The sequence below is a fragment of the Cyrtonyx montezumae genome, unplaced genomic scaffold (assembly GCF_038088225.1).
Source record: "Cyrtonyx montezumae isolate F1298 unplaced genomic scaffold, pur_monq_1.0 scaffold_11, whole genome shotgun sequence".
Lineage (NCBI taxonomy): Eukaryota > Metazoa > Chordata > Aves > Galliformes > Odontophoridae > Cyrtonyx > Cyrtonyx montezumae.
In genome coordinates, this window is record NW_027071837.1 from 13,002,983 (window position 1) to 13,020,345 (window position 17,363).

The 17,363-nt window shown below is 40.7% G+C and overlaps 2 protein-coding genes across 3 annotated transcripts in view; one reads left to right on the forward strand and one right to left on the reverse strand.

Moving 5' to 3' along the window:
* Positions 1–17,363, reverse strand: part of PAK3 (p21 (RAC1) activated kinase 3) — a 148,469-nt gene that overhangs the window by 125,188 nt on the left and 5,918 nt on the right. The gene's annotated exons all lie outside the window — the stretch shown is intronic.
* Positions 1–17,363, forward strand: part of CHRDL1 (chordin like 1) — a 40,424-nt gene that overhangs the window by 11,806 nt on the left and 11,255 nt on the right. For both annotated transcript variants that reach the window (XM_065729632.1, XM_065729631.1), the window contains exons 5-6: positions 15,612–15,757; positions 16,735–16,828. In XM_065729632.1, the coding sequence (XP_065585704.1) occupies positions 15,612–15,757; positions 16,735–16,828 (240 nt within the window). The remainder of the gene's footprint in view (positions 1–15,611; positions 15,758–16,734; positions 16,829–17,363) is intronic.

Genomic DNA, 17,363 nt, shown 5'->3' on the forward strand with positions numbered 1-17,363 from the left:
CTTTCTGCAATGATTATACATTTCATATTTGGATGCTCTGTCTTCAGTGGTAAATGTTCATGCCTGATCTGAATAGGAATTTCAAGCATTCTTGCACATCTTATGCCAGCTTTCCATTTCTGTGTGTCCAGCACACGATGCTCTTTGTGCAACATCACTTGTGCAGCTATGTAAGAGTTTCACTCCTATGGTTCCCCGGTTATTTTTAATGGAAGGTGCCCAAACACTGCCCCAGAACCCTTCATCTGAATTGTCCTCCTAGGTCCTCGTTACGTTCTGTCACCCATGTTTCCCCTCAGTTCTTCAAGCTGCATTTCAGAAATGAGTAGTGCTAGTCACAGTCACTTTGGGCTCTTCCTCCTTGCTTTCTGCTGGCCTTGTAGAGTGCAACTGCACAAATAACTGCCTCCTTATTTAATCAAGCAGAGGCAATGCCAGGAGGCAGCTACTTTCATTGGAAACTGACCTTCTTAAGCACCTAAGCAGAGGAGCTGCTGAAGGGATTCCTTTGAGAAAAGTTGGCACTGCTCTCCCCTTGGAATTCATGTCTCCTGCATCCATAGTGACACTGGACTTTCTGACACAAAGAGATGCAGTGTTTGTATCCTGTCTCCCTGGCACCAGCCACCATGAATCTTAAGTAGTTGTCAGACATATATTATGAAGCATCTTCTAGTTTTCACCAGAGGTTCACCCTACCAGCTTCTACCACAGATTCATTGCTAACTTTTCTGTATCTTTTCAAAACTTATCCTTACTAGCATTGGCAAAATCCAGACCATCTGCCCTTTTACAGCTCTGAAAGGTACTTTGTTTTACTATCTGAGCTGCATTTTTATCATCACACCACGTAAGCAAAACAACTAGCTTTGCATTCATCCAGACTCTTCTTACACATTAGTGAGGCCCAAAAGGATATCACCCACTCGAGTACTCTTTCTGACAACCCACAGTCAGAGCGCCGAGCTGGGCCAAAGAATTATCCACTCAGGTGGATTTAAAATCATACACCTGATCATAGCAACAGAGCTTGAACTCCTTCCTTCCCCCTCAGGATTGCTCCTGGCATATCAGGGGAGAGGTGATTTAGAGACTCAGGGAGATAACTCACTGCCATTCTTTGGGTTGGATCAGCTCTGAGCTAGAGAGGATTTCATACCTGCTGCACTCTGCCATGAAAATAACCTTCACTTACAGCTTCTGAAAGCGTTTAGTTGCAGCTGACTTCTGTCACTCCTACAGACTGTGCCTTTCCAAATAGAACATTTACTGTAAGTTGTATCACCTCTGTATGGAACAGTCGTGCCTCAGAGATGTAGAATCTAGGCTGAGATTTAAAAATACTGAGTATACTCTGGAAGATGTAACTACAAGATGGAGAATGCTGACATCAGAAGTAAAATCGCACACTGCAGGACTTAGAAAGGGTTTCTATATTCCACTTGCTGGTTTGATTTCTCAGCAGATAAGGCAGCACACTGAGGTATGAACCAGCCCATCTGGCTCAAGTATTTTTCAAGCTTGCTGCCCCGACTAAACACACAGGCTTCCAGGAACATTCATGATTAGTAACACATTTGTGTTTGAGCTCCTTTGGTACTATAATTTTTCTGTATCAAATTCAAACCACTTTTCTGATGTAATTCTTGTTCTGTAGATATTGAAATAAAAATAAAAAATGCCAGGTGGCACCTATAAAGAGTTGACTAACTGCAAAGACAAACCAAATCAGGTATCTTACAGCAGTGGCCTCAGAACATCACCTAAAATGGATGAGGCTGTGTCTGCATGGTATACCACAGCATGACTTTGTCACAGCCATTGTCTCTGAATGTGCTACTTGAGCCACTGGAAGCAGCCTAGTTAAGATAGTGCAGAACCCACAGCAGTGCAAAAGTCACTTGAGAAGTGGGAAAAATAAGCTGCAGTGTGCTCAGTGCTGCCTTCATTGAGTTCCTTACAGCAGCTTCCAGTCACCCTCCAGGTAACACACTGCATTCTGTAGCACTGATATTCTTAAAGACTCAGTCTCACAACACGTGTACTTACACCACCTTATGACCCGATACAGATCATGTAAACAAGAACCCTGTGTATAATACAGTGCATCTTGCACTGAATTACAACCCAGATTTTCATCGTGGGCAGCTAGAACGTTCTGTAATGTTATTCCTAGCTCCTGTTCTCTATACAACTCTTGTTGCCATCACTGACTCTTCTCATAAAACGGAGTGAGAAACTCATGGCCCAAATCTCACTGAAGTGACAAAAAGTTTTAATTGCCTCATATAGATGGATTTCAGTAGGAAAGAAAAAAATTCCATATAAAAATAGTAATATTAAAAGATGTTCAGGTAGCCTCTCACTGAACACATAGCTGCTAGTAAACAAACAGTTGTTACCTCCTAAATAGGATGTATGTCTGTTGACTGGTGCTACACCACCTGAAATTAGTCAGAAACACTTCATATCTTGACTTCCACACTGAAATAGACTATTACAGCAATACTCAGGATCAAAAATTTTATGAGTAATTTGCCAAAGTGTGTATCATCTTTCTACAAATTTTGCCCAAACCAATATACATGGTTCAAATACCTAAGCACTTCTTGAGAATTCGGAGATGGATCTAGACTTCACGTGTGACTTGTCAAACTCTGCTGTCTGATCCAATCTCTGCTCTACCACAGATCTTCAAGGTTCTCCACTCTGACAGGCTTCAATCATAGAAACCCTTTTCCATTATGTTAACTTGCCCCTCTAAGTCCCTGGGCAGAATTTCTTCAGGAATTATTCTGCCAGAAAGTTCACTTTTCACATTATCCTGTAAAGAGATTTGAGACCATTGGTCACATGGTAGTGTAAAGCATCTCTGAGCCTGTGACCTCCTTTCCTCTAAGCAATGGTAAAAGGATTAAGGAAGATAGGGAGATTCTCATGAGAAGAATGATACGGAGATAACATTTCATTCTTCAATGATTCTTAATCTTCAGTCTGATGGCAGAAAATATTATAGCTATTGAATGTGGATAACTGCTGTATTTTGAGACAATAACACAAAAAAACACCTTGCAGATCACCCACAAGATGAGATATAGTCTGTGAGATGAAAAAAACAAACAAACAACACAGCAACAACAGCTGTCATTTTATGGAGGAAGCTATAGAGAAATCTTGAGTCCATCTCTTGTGATGCCTGTGAGTGATTTTGATACTGAATTCTTAGTCCACTCCACACAGGAGGTGGGAGCACTGTGCATGATGCAGGATGGGCTCTCAGGCTAGCAGGGACTAAAGAATGGTGGAGAACTGCTGTAGAAGACATTGGTTGAGAATTACTAAATCTTGGCAGGAATATTCAGATGAAAAAAAAAATCATAGCGTAAGCATCAGTGAAATGAAGCACTGACAGTACAATGCTGCAATAATTGGGTTTCCCTTCAGAGCCTTCATATAGGTCAGCTATATCCATTGATTATTAGCATTGATGGAGTTCCAAAATCTGACCTAAGTGTCACCTACAAAGTCCAGGCTACCAGTGATGGAGTAGTGTACCACATGTACAGCTGAAAGTCCTTGGCAGTGTCTCCATACCAAGCACAGTACTAAAAATATGAGCAAAACCAAAACTCAGTATACAGAAAGAGTTTTATGCAGAACTACTGTGTGAATAAAAGAGTAGGGAAACTTAAGGAATTATCAACGTTAATGAAACAATTTCAATACTTGGAAGTCCTACTGGTTTTATTCTTTACCCATTCTACATTGTCCACAGTTATGGAAGCAGCAGAATTCCCTGACAGAATTATAAGAAGTTAGACTCCTGAAAATGTTGACCACTTGAAATCATTATCCATGCTTGTCTATTATTTATCCACAGAATAACATCTAATTCTTCTGCAACAGATGCATATACAGGATATATAAGTTCATAACCACCTTATCAGTGAGCCCTACTACAACTATTTTCCTGACATCAACTGGCATTCAAATAACAGCCAGCTGGCAAAAATATTTCTTTGGAGCTACAGGCACATCTCGGATTTTAGAATAACTGCCCACATTCTCAGCATCCTTCCCACTTCTCAGCACCTTCTCACATGTGTGACATAAGCCTCAGTTCACAGAAGAAATGCTGCATATTCAGCTTCAGTGTTTATCTCCACCTTTGTTACTTTACCTCAGCATCCCAATCCCTTAAGACCTTCAATCTATGTTTTCACACTGCCTGCAGGCTGTGTAGCTCCACCACCACCTTCACTGCCCTCCTCTGCACTCTTCAGATGATGAAAAAGAAATCAGAAATGACCTGTGACCCAAGCTCTCATTAGTCATAGGACAGAAGGCCACAGAATATGTACGCTAACACACACAGCAGCTGATAGTAATAACTGGAGAAATACTATTCTCTATCAGTAAGAGCAATTTTCAAGTTTTCCCAGTTTACATTTGATTCCTGTGGGCTTAGGTATGGTTACTCCTCACAGAAAAACAAGTTGGATATTCACATCTGGAATCTGAAGGACACACAAAACGCTGCACAGTGCCAGAAAATAGTGAGATGTTCTGGTTTTTGCATAGTCCTAACAGTGGGTTACAGCCAAATAGTTCACATAAATAGCTTATTTAGAAATAATGCTATTTGGAAATATAACAGTATAGACATTCTTGGGAGGCATTTAATTTTTTCATATTGACCTGGGCTCAAATCATTTGGTTTGATTCATAATTTGCCTTTGTTACTGGCTACATAAAGGAATGTTTGCTATCACAGCCAGATTGAGGTTATGACTTGAATTCTTTGAACTTAAAAGTTCAAACAATCTATCTGCAAATCAGCATCCAAAATGCACTGAAAGAAAACCAACATATCTGCACACATGGATGACTGGACTAGAACTTCTTTGCATTGATATGATAAGGCAGGGTAGGCTGCTCAGAATGTTTCCAAGACAACTTCCAAGAGCTTCAAAGATGCTTCAGAAAGGTTTCAAAGTCCAGCAAAGCTTAATTCAGTTTGTTTCCTTGGCTGGGAAAGTGACAGATAATATTGGATACAGGAAAGTCACATAATAGTTGAATCTTTGACCAGGAATTAAAATGGAGCAACCTAGAAAGTGTTTTATGACTCCGTCAGAGTTTTGCTGAGCAGTTTCTTTACGCACTATAAAAGAAAACACAGGAAATTAAGCTGCAGAAAATATATTAAAATAATGTGAAGAGCTTGACTTCAGCCCTAGAAAGTTAACAAACAACCAACAGCCGTTTGAGGGTTTACAGTGAAACTGCACCTTTGCCTTGGATCTGTATGAAAGTTTAGGCTGTCTAGATAAGGTGCTACTAGTTCCTTCAAGCAATGAGTTTCATACACTCTCTACTGGCTGACCATATTAAAGATTGACTGTTGCCATTACCTCTGAATTACCTTGCACTTTTTAGAGCTTAACACAGTCCTTGAAGTTTTTTTTTAATGTAAAGCATTTTGTGGCTTAATATCTTTGACACCTGCATCTCTGAGAGGAACATATGGATTTTGTTTAGAACTTGTGTTTGCAGTTTTGGGATAGTGCACAACTTTCCAATCCAGATTTATTGTCAGCCTCAGCCACTGCTTTAGAAACAATATCACTGCACTGTTTTTGTTGTTTTTTAAAGGGACCTTCACACATCATCTACATTTCTTTAAATCACGGATTTATAAGAATTTTGATGGTGATGCACTGCCGAAGGAAAAGGCTGACCCACAGCCTACCATGGTCAATCAACAGGTTTCCGTTAGATCTGATAGTTTTTTGATGAAGCTTTCTATGAGAACAGATGCAGTTATTGACTGCAATACAATTCCCTCTCTAGAAATGCTAAGGAGCAAGCTAGAAATATGAGTCAGAAGATCAAAGAGGAAACTGCCTTTATGCCGTACCACACAGAGTAAGTGTTTGGGCCAAGTTCCAAATCTGCTTAGTTCAATGGACTTCAGATCAGACCTTGAGGTGACACATTCATGTGGAGTGGAGACAAAAGTAGTAGAGGGAAGAAATTAAGTAAAGGAATTTTTTATAGGAAGGAAATCCATTTGCTCTCTTACACTGTGCTATAATCCACCAAGAGCCTCCAGCCTCTGAATAGCTACCTGAGCCCTAGGAGGTAACCCTGCACTGGAGCAGTGGGCAGCTTTTCTCTCCCTCAGGTTCCTCAATCCTCATGAGACAATGGATTTGGATTTAGTTCTAGCATTACAATATTTGTGTTCTCTACCCTTCTTGACATGACAGTGGTAAGAACGCTTGCACTTTCAGCAGCTTTTGGTTTTGACCTTATACAGCCAGTTTGCAATGGCAGTCTGTCAGTTTAGTTGTGCAGCCCTGAAACTTCACTAGCAGCAGATCAGGAAGTAGTGCTGATAGGCTTCATGCTTTTCTTAGGCAAGTGTGTGCACATATAGCAAGGGAAGCTTGGCAACTGACTGGAAAAAGTGAAAGCATGCATTGTCCCAGGTCACTGTGACACTGTATTTCACAATGCACTATGCATCTTATAAAACAGTGATGCCCTGCCTTCTCTTTTCCTTATTCCCCCCTGGATTTGTCTCTCTTTTACCAAGAAGCCCTAGCACAGCACACACATGCTAAGGTGGTCAAGACACGACTATAAAATGTCTCCTGCACTAAAGGCCTTTCTGGGGAAATGAACCACCCTGGCAGAGTAAGAAAATCCAGATTCCCAGCTTTAAGTTTTCTTGCACAGAATCCTCTGGTACAAATGGATCAGAATATGAGCATTAACTGAATCTCTGTGCACAAAGCAAACCTACTGCTGTTGTTTAACCTTAGTTTCATTGGGACTGCAGGAAAATAGGCAAGTGCTGTGTGTTATATGAAAGCACTGCTATTTATGAATGAAATGCACTGCATAAACACAGACATATATTATTTGTGTCATCCTTTTCCCATATAAACATGAGGATCTTTTCGGAAAGAGTATGTTAAAAATAGTTTGGATGCATCAAGGTTAGTCCAATCAACAGAGTTGTTCCAGATTTGTTCAGTGTAAGTACGTCAAAATCTGTTTGACTGTCACTCTCCTAGCAAGCTGCATAATCCCTTTCTGCAGGATACTGCCCTCACTTACTTAAGTCTTAGGCTCTGTTCTGAGTTTGTAAGGATCAGATTATCAACACATATTCATTTCTCTATTGCAAATATGTGTCTCATAGTGAATAGCTGTTTCATATATATAATAACCATATTCCATTGGCTTATTGCATAGCAGAGGGAAGAGCCTAGTGCAGAGGATTTCTGCCTGGAGGCAGGTTTCTTTATTCTCTGCTTGGAACGTCACTAGCGCTTAGCTTCTTTTTAGGACTGGGAAGAGCTTTGGCTGAACCCCTTGGAACACAGACACCAAGGCAGCAGGGGTCAAAGTACTCATTACCACTTTTTCAGAGCTCTGATTCCTTAGGTGACAGGACGAGTCACAGAATCATAGAATCAGTAAGGTTGGAAGGTTGGAAAAGGCCTCTAAGGTCATCTCATCCAACCGTCCACATACCACCCATACTGCCCACTGTACCCTGTCCCTAAGTATTACAACTGCACATTTTTTGAACACAAGGATACTGCTGATTACAACAGCTGCATGATTGCTTGCATCCATGCATACTATTCCAGCTGTTTTTCAATACTGCTGTCCCTAAATTCAAATTAAAATGTGACACGTTGCTTGGAGTCCCAGCCTCCAGAATTATTCACTGAAGACTGTTTTATTTGAGCAGTCATTCCATAGTGTCACTGGGACCCATCTGAAAGAAATGAACTAATCTGTGCTATGGTGAGAAAGATGCTCTACACCATGTACAAGGTGCAACCTTAGGGCCAAAGTTTTAACACTCACCAGAAACTCAAAAAAAAAAAAATTAAAAAAAAGCCAAGAACATCTTTTACTGCTGTCAGTCCCAGCTGCACCTTCAGACAAGAGCTGAAGTTGGGCAGGAGGCACACTTCCTACCCAGGATAGAGCTGCAGTCACAAGTGACACTGCTTGAGTTCACTAATTTCAGGAAGTCTTGCACCACACACAAATACAAAGTGAAATCCATTCTGAGACAGATGCACAATCCCTGTGAAGGATGGCCCATTTTGTCCTAAAAATATTTCACTGGCAGATGAAAACACTGCATTTTTCACACTGGTAGGCCTCTGGCAACTGGAGCCTGCATTCTGGGAGTAGCAGAAGAGAGCTAGAGAGGTAACAAAAAATGCTTCCTACATCTTACCTGCATCTCTGTCCTCCCTGCATTTATGCTTCCAGCTCTTACCACCAATTGCAGTCATTGCACACTGGCTTTTTATTCTACATAGCTGCTTTTCAACTCCATTTGTAACCAGCAACTTCACCTGCAAGATTTTATCCAGAAATACACTTTTCTGCAAAGGAATAAGTGATCCCATTACTGTTTCCCAGGCTACTTCACTTAGTAATTTGGGGCCTCCCATGGTTTGTTCTTCGCAGTGGAACCTGACACAGCCATTATGTCAGCTTTAGCACTGCAGTAAAAATCCACCAGTATAAAGACTCAAAAAGCAAGAATTAGCCCTGAATCTTTCTACTGATTAACTGAGTAAGTTACTCCAGAAAACACGTTTGCTTGCAGGGAACAGACCTTGACTTCACAATGGTGGAGAAGTAACAATAAACTTTTATCAGGGAGACCTAGAGGTACGTGCAGCTCCTACACAGGCAAACAATGTTCTGAAAACAAATCTGAGGTCACCTTAATTGCTGCCCACTTTGTTGGACAGCATGTGGATCTAAGCTGAGTCAGGTTTCAGGTATTTTTCAATAAGCAAAATAGGGAGAGTTACTCTCATGCTCTAGTTCTGCTCCCCTTTGGCACTAGAAATGCTCACAATCGGCACACTTCCAAGAATTGTTTCATTTTGATTAAGGACCTCCATAATTGCTCTTTGTATGTTGCCTCTGAATAGTCATCCTGCAATTCTTGTGCCAATTTTAAATGTCAAGACAAGTAATATGGTCTCACATGATGTCACGTTGCAATTTGGGGTGACCTGATTTCTGTATGGAAGCACAGTGTGCATTGGCCAGTTAGCTGGTGTCCAAAGAGAGCTTTCTGCACAGGGGTACAGCCTAGAGAGCTTTGAAGTAGCTGTTGCAACTAAGCTAACTCCTCCAGTTTTGTTCAGTAAGTACTAAAGTTCATTGGGAATGCAAGTGATTACGCAGGAGAGATGTCAATAGGAATACAAGTGATTACGAAGAAGAGATCTCACTGCTAACAGTGGCCCCTGAATTACAGCAGGATTCAATTCCTTGCCTAGTGAATAGGGCTCCAAAACAAATGCTTGTGCTCCATGTTGATTCAGAAAACGTCATAAAATCCTCTCTGGATTAAAATTCATTATCTGTCATCTATCCACCTATAACAGACCAGAGAGACTATCTGCAGAACAGTTCCCAGTATGGTAAGTCTCTTAAGGCATTAAACCTCACGATTAATTTCAGACTGTTTAGCACTTGCTTGTTTTTATAAGGGTGGTTAATAAAACAGACAAACTGCAAAAACCAAGCCAGGCTGAGTGCCTCACATTTCTGCTTGATGTTAAAAGCCCATCTTTTTCAGTAAATGACACTAGGTGACTCTGAATGTTGCAGTTTAAAAATAGTTTCTAAGTCAGCAAGCCAAGAGTCTCTAGGTTTTTTTTTAAATGATCTTTACCAGATGTTCTGATACTAAAATAAGCATTAGTGAGAGTGTTAAGGAAAGTACTAACAAGAACAGTCAGAATATTTTACAATAATGTATCTTATGGAGATGCAATAAAAGCCCACAGACCCTTCCAGAGTGCTGTGCAGGGTGCTGCCAGACCCTGCTGAGCAGATTGCAGAAGCAAGAGTTTTGCTTGCACACCTTCCTTGCCTAATTTGTACCATCTCCTCTTCAGATGTACACTTGGTTACCATTTCAATTTAATATTGGCTGCAGATCAAACTTCTTATCATAAATAGCTCACCAATTGTCAGGCCATGACTATACTGACTGGAAGTTTGCTTTGCCAGTTTCTTAGCAAGTATATCTGTATGTACAGAAGGATCCAAGTTGCAAGCCTCATTGACTGTAGTAAGGTATGGATTCTGAAGCCCTTCCTCACCTCAAGAAAGCCACCCTCTGGTAACATTTCCCATAGGGTTACTCTGCCCATAGCCAGTTACTGCTTTTCACTACCCACACACAGATACTTCCAGTGATGTTACCACTGATCCAAAGAGCAGGAACTGCCAGTGGAATCTGTCTAAGCTATTCAAGGGATTAGTTGCAGATAACTGATGCTCTTCTGCTTCATATCCAAGTAAGGATAAAGCATCTCAGGAACAAGCTTTTATAACAACTCAGGAAGAAATACAGATGTAAGCAGAAAAGGTTAAAAGATGCCATTTCCAAAGTTGCCTGTGATCCATGTGACATTGTCCTGTTGCTCCCTGGAGACTGGGAGCTCCAGAAGCCAGAAAGCTCCTGCAATTCTTGGCCACTGTGCATACGAATACCCCCCACCCCCGATTATCCAGTGTGGGTTTCTGTGAAAAATTTGTGACTGAGCCAGAAAATCTCCACTGAACCAGAAGATTTCTGTGGTTTATCAAATTCATATCTAATTCTGTTACATCACAGTCTGTTAGGAAAGCATGGGCACTGCATGTTAAGTTAGTGTCCCTTCATGGCAAACTTTTTTTGTCAAATGGACAACAGTTCACACAGTAAGCTATATACAGTGTATATATATATATATAATATAGCTATAGCTATAGATATAGCTATAGAGATAGTAGATCTAGTTCAGAGTGAACATTCATATCAGGCTTCACTACAGATCTGAATGGATAGAAAATCTTGTTTTTTTTCTACTTCAACAGTTCCTCCCATTACAAGTTTCCATCTCCCCACTCAGAATCTTAATTATTCAGCAATGATACACAGTGACAGCAAGCACCTAGGCTGAATCCTGAAGAAAGCTTTCTGTTGGCTTTACTGAGGCCAGATTTACTGTGTGTATGGCACACCAATGAAAAACAGCCTAAGGGAGACAAAAGAAGGTGGTGAGAATCCCAGGTTTGGAAGAAAGGAATGCTTGGTATAAGCACAGTCACCACAGTATCCAATTGCTTTTCAAAAATAAAATTTTCAAAACAAATCCATTTTTTGATATGGTTGTATTCTGTTGCCTGCTTGTAAACCCTGAAACCTTCAGCCAGACTCTAAACTTTTAAAGACACCTGCAGGGTCACTTCAAACTCATAGCAAGTCGTGCTCAGCCTAGGCTCCACATTTTAGCTCCTTGCTGTCACCTAATGCTAAACCTGTGATAAGTCAGGCTATCCATTTTACTAACTTGTAAAAGTTAGTAAAATGATTTCTTGGTCTTATCATGAACCCTGTAAAATTGCAGGCAATACAGGCTTGGCCTGTCAACCTCTATTTTGAAGTCTGCACACTTGGAGAACAAATGGCAGCCACAAAAACAAAGATACTACCTTTTCCATTGATGCTATATATAACATCTTCAGCCTATGTTTTATATTGCTTCCACTGACAGGCTATGAATGCCAGAAATGATGTCACATTGAATCTAGTTAATTGAAAGGATTCACACAGATGGTTTGCCTGGTGCTTTACAGAAGCAGCTAATTAAGGCAGTGTTACTCAGCACTGTTAAACTGCCAGGTAAAGCTACAGGAACTGTTGTGATTAACGAACAAGGTTTACAAACAGGGCTTTGAGCAATGCAGCATGTTTGCAGTTAGCTAACCCAGTTCTTATGTACCTTAACTGAGGCACAGAATAATGCATGCTGATATCAACATTAAGGGCAACATTTTTCAAAGTTCCAACCTGGCACTTATTAGAAGAATATACAATGTCTACAATTTCACATTCTACAGGAGAATATGATATGAGGGAGTTTGAACTCCTCTAATTAGCCATGATTCAAAGAGCACTAGAAAAGAAACCAAGACAAGCCCTAGCTGTAGAAAGTCAATCTCAGGCTGATTTTTTCTCTCCAGAAGCTACATACAGGCATGTGTTACAAAGCTTCCTTGCAGCTTCAGATCTGTGTTTGGAGGAGGTCAACTGCACTCATCAGTACGGCCTCTCCAGTCTATGACTGCATGTATTTTTCTGCACTAAGAATCATGCAGTCTCGATCTGAAACTTCTAAACCTTGTTTTATGCAACTAAATAGACCCATTCACTTAATGTGCTCAAAGAAAACCACATGCACAGGTATGTGCAGTATCAGGACCAAAACCATGGTCTTGCTGCCTGTTACTGAAACCGACTTTTCTTATGATTATTATATTAAATAAGACATCCAAATAGCAATAGAATTACCACCCACATTCCAAAGACAGTCAGGCATATGTGTGTTTTGGGCTGTGTGTTATGATTGAGCTGTTATGATTTAGAGGCCTAACCTTTACAATCAACTTCAAAAGAAATCCAGATGAGCAAAACCACACACTCAGCCAGCTACTGTTGTCCGCAGAGCACTTGTATCGCAGTTCTGTTGAAAAGGAAAGTTTGTCTCTGCCACCATCTGCTCAGGGTTGAGAAAGACACAGCCTCTTGGTTCTTGTTACTGAAAGGCCATCCTGGCTACAGTAATTCCATTCCCAGCTGGAGTGCATGATTGCACTGTGACCCTCCTGGTCCTCTGCTGATCTCAGATAGCCATCCCACATCATTTCAGATACATTTCTAATAGTCTCACTTGGTTTTCTACCCTTTCTGTGCCAAACCTGAAGGGTCTCAGAGAGATAATTATACTTAGGAGTATAATTATATATATATATTATCTAGGAGTATATATACTCCTATAGGATATATATATATATAGGAGTCTATCTTCTGTGTAGACTCTATTATTAAGCAAATAATACAGCAGAAAATTGTGAACTGGTCCAGAGCAAGCCATCCTATTGCCAGCTGTCCTTTTCCGCCTTGAATAATGCATCAGTATAAAGCATCATCTTTTTAAACAGTTGAGGAGATATCTAGTTATCATTTAACCTGACAGTGTTGGAAACTAAGGCAGAAGTCAGAGTAAGCATGGGCTATGTAAGAAACACTGTTTTTGTTTTTTTTTCCTCCTCTTCTAGTTAGAAAGGCAGCAATAGCTCCTCACTTAGCCTTGCATTTCTTGACTCAGCTGTCATATACAGGGCTGTAACCCTGTAATCCACAGGAACCCTACAACCGTTTAAGTCTTGCTGGATATAAATGATTGAGGATATGGGGATAAAAAGAAGTATATAAATGAAAGTTGACCATCCTCCTTGTGTTATTCAAAAGCTACTATTTAAAGGCATTTGGAGAGTTTGTAGTGATCTGAGCAGTGTGGCATGTACCAAGGTAAACATGCAGTAAAATTCACACTCTTCATCCAATATTCTGATGGCAGTAATGAGTCATTCAAGGAGTAATCTTTGCAAGCATCTGCAAGCCACAAGTCAATGCTGTCTTTGGACATAGGGCACAGTAACTGCCTTGCACATGCTCTCATATCCAAGCAAGAACTATCTTTCATTTCTTATTCAAGCAAGAACTATTTCTTTCATTTCTCCTTTAATTTTCCTCCCAGTTCAACTGTTCTTCCAGTTACCTGAGGTACAGGGGACATCTAGGGTTTGATAATTCCTTTTTCAGCTTTCTTGGGCTTTCCAAAAAATTGTGGTGGCATAACTTTTGGGAAGTGACACGGTCCTGAGAAGCACTTCTTTATTTGTGGTTTCAGATATTTGTGCCTAATGAGACAGTTGCTGGATTTGTTACTTGAATCTTTTGCTGATTACTTGGAAATCTGTCTTAATTAGAACATGCATCTTGCTATTCCAGAATGTGCATTACTAGTAAACCAAAAAACATTGCATTTTTGTGTCAAAGCTTTCTGTAAGATGTTGGAAGGGTACCATACACATCTCTGATTGCACTGAAATAATGCTGCATTTGTTACTCCGATGCTCACTCTGAAGAGAAATCAAATATCAGGCCTGGGGCCCTAAATGGCCCCTAAATGGATAACTTCAGCCTTTCTCCCACAGGTTCATTGTTGACCCACCAGATTTTCAAACACTGCAGTATGTGTACGTTCCTCAGTCAGATTTTACATTTACCATTCGAAAGATAACTAATATCTGATGAAACCAACATAACAAAAGATATGCTTTTATCAAAACCCCTAAATGTCAGTGTTTAATGCCAGTATTTATGACCAGAAAACTGAGCTGAGAAATTGGCACTCTGTGGCAGCATAGTTTCTCAAAAAGTAATCTCCCCGGGTTCACCTGATAGACAATAAAAGGGAGTACAGCAAAACCCAAATGCTCAGGTCAGGTTTCCTTTACATGAAAGCCCAAACCCAATGAATGAAATTTCAGCTGTGTTCCTAGAAATCTGCAGTGATGCTGGCTCCAGAGAACAAACACTCCACTGTTAGTTCCATAGAGCTCGCGTTGAAATTGCCTCTTCCCATGTTGAGATGCTAAATTCATACAAATGTAAACGTATTAGTGCCATATTTGCTGCCAGTATGTATCAAGCGGCATATTTCATAGGTGAAATATAATCCCTTTGCTGAGTTTGTCAGCTGTGTGATAGTTAAACAGTCTAGGGATTGTTTTAACTTGAGATGCAGATAACTTTAAGAAGAAAATTTGACCCATGTGGTGCAGAACTCCATAAGATCTTGAGTTGAAACAAGAAGTTTCAGGATTGAGCAGACACTGACATCTTGTGCTCTTCATTGTATGCACTCAGTTCTGCAAAATGCACTGACCTGCACATCTCATCTTCTAATGTATGTAAGACAAGCATTGGCCTTGGGTGGCTTTTGCAGTCTGCCTTCAAAAAGTTTCGTTCATTCTGAAAACAACAGCAACAAAGGGTGAAGGCCATAGGGAACAAACATTTATATAGTACATAGTACAGTTACTCTTAGGCCTGTTAGCTCTTAACAGAGTTCCATCATCAGGATCAATCCTCCTGCCCACCAGGTCAGTGCTGTGGATGGCACAGAAGCAGCTTTTTGCTTGCCCTGTGGTACACCTGGCTAACCTGCAACTGACTCCTATGTGCTACGGCACTGCATATCATTAATAAAGCAATACCAGTTCTAAGAAGGGGAAAACAATGCCATAAAGGTGTTACTGACAGTGGAATTCTGTGTATATACAGGGCCTCATGCCTTCTACATTAAAACACCAAAAGCCATGTAAATTTAACTGCACCTGCCTGTTCTAATTGTAAAGGCTGTAGAAGACAGGACAAGAGAAAACATAGCAGCATGGGAGAGGGCAATCAGTGCTGGCCTTCATGGTCAAATCAAAATCCAAAGATTAACTGGGACAGCCAACTCAAAGTGTGAATTACGAAAGTTCAGCAAGGTAGCAGCGTGAGAATTTCACTCATTTTCTGCAGAATGACAAAACTTGTCCTTTGATAATAAAGAGAAACAGGGAAGCTTTTCTATCCCTGTACTTGTGGTACTGCTTGTTGTTAGGACAATTTGCATGAAGTGTTCCTTTCCCATTGCTTTCAGAAGACTCCCTGTTCTCAGTAAGCAGCAAAATCACTGGAAAATCCTGTGAATACAATGGCACCACCTACCATCATGGTGAAATGTTTGTGGCAGAGGGGCTTTTCCAAAACAGGCAAGCAAACCAGTGTGCCCAGTGCAGCTGCTCAGTAAGTACCACAGCTCGTCAGAGCCCTGCTCTGTCTGAGCTTCATTTCACCTTTCCAGAAGACATGGCACTGAAATGCACACAGTCCATAGCACACAGTAGAGGCTGGGAAATGGGGTTTAATGCAGAAACTTGCAAAAGCACTACGAGTCAGTCCATGGCACCTGGTGAATGCCAGGCTGCCTCCTGCCCAAACACAGAGGACAAAGCTCACCCTGTCAGACATCTGCTGTAGGTAAGCGTGCAGTGCAAGGCAGCAGGTAAACAACTGCTTCTTGGCATTTATAGAACATTTCACTTCAACCTGACTGGAAAATACAGCACTGAGTCATGGAATGAAACTGGATTCATTTTGGCTTAGCTGATAAGAGCCCCACCAGCTGGGACCGGACAGCTCTGTAAGTCAGCACTGGGCCCCAGACTCATTCCTGAGGTGCCACCAATTTAAAATCCAGCATATTTGAGCAGTCACCCAGTGACTCTTTGGAGGCACTTTTTGAACTGAAACATCCCTCTCAACATGATCAGGACCTCCTCTGATCAAATTATCATCATATTCAGCATTAATGACAAACTGAACAGGCCAGCTACTGAACAAATTAGTGACTGGAGGTGTCACTGCAAAGTTCTTCCTCCAGGTCAGCAGTATGACACAACTAAGGGAGAGTGGGGGGAAGAATTTTCACCAGGTGTAAATGTTAGGTTTTTAGGTCTATAGTAATGGCAGTTCTTTCCCTCCCCACACTTTTACTTATTTACCTTTTCTCCTTTTTGTAAAACAAAAGGAGTTCCCACTGCATGACAATACTTTTAAGAAATGCTATTCAGACTCTTCATTAGTTTAATATTCTGCTTTTGGCTACTTCAGTGGCATATATGTAAACACCCATACTAGATTTAAACATGTCTATAAAAGTGCATATACAGTACAATAGAATTGATGACTCCTTCTAAATACTCCTTGTGTTTTACTGGCAGGAAGGAAATGTGTACTGTGGGCTGAAGACCTGTCCCAAATTAACTTGCTCTTTCCCAGTTTCTGTTCCAGAGTCCTGCTGTCCAGTTTGCAGAGGTAAGTGTTACACATGCACAGGACACAAATTGGCATGTACTGCTTCCTCTGTCTGTGCACCAGCACTGTCACTTAGGATGCTGTCTGCAAGTTTCTCATTTACTCACAACCCAATGCATGTTGGGAAATTAAACATCTAATTCCAGCAGGGCATCATTACTAGCTTTGTTTTCCTAAACTGACACAAGGAAAGAATGGACTAATGATAATGATGAAGAAAATCAGTGATTCAAATAGTGAGTGAGTGAGCTCAAATAGTTGTTATTGCTTTTGGCTAGACAGGTTTTGAAGTAAAAGACGAGCTTCTATCTGATGAGTTATCAGACCTACTCAAGTTGTACCAGACATAAAAGTTTAAATTCAGAGGTGAATTTCAATTCAGTTTAAATTAGGTATCAATCTGTATGCAGCAAAATTCAGCTGTGACTGAATACTGACTGTGACTTGCCTGAGCAAGGATGAAGATTTGTACCTCACGATTCAACTTCCCCTTCAGTTAAATGGAAAGTTCTCAAAAAATATCATAAGGTAGCGG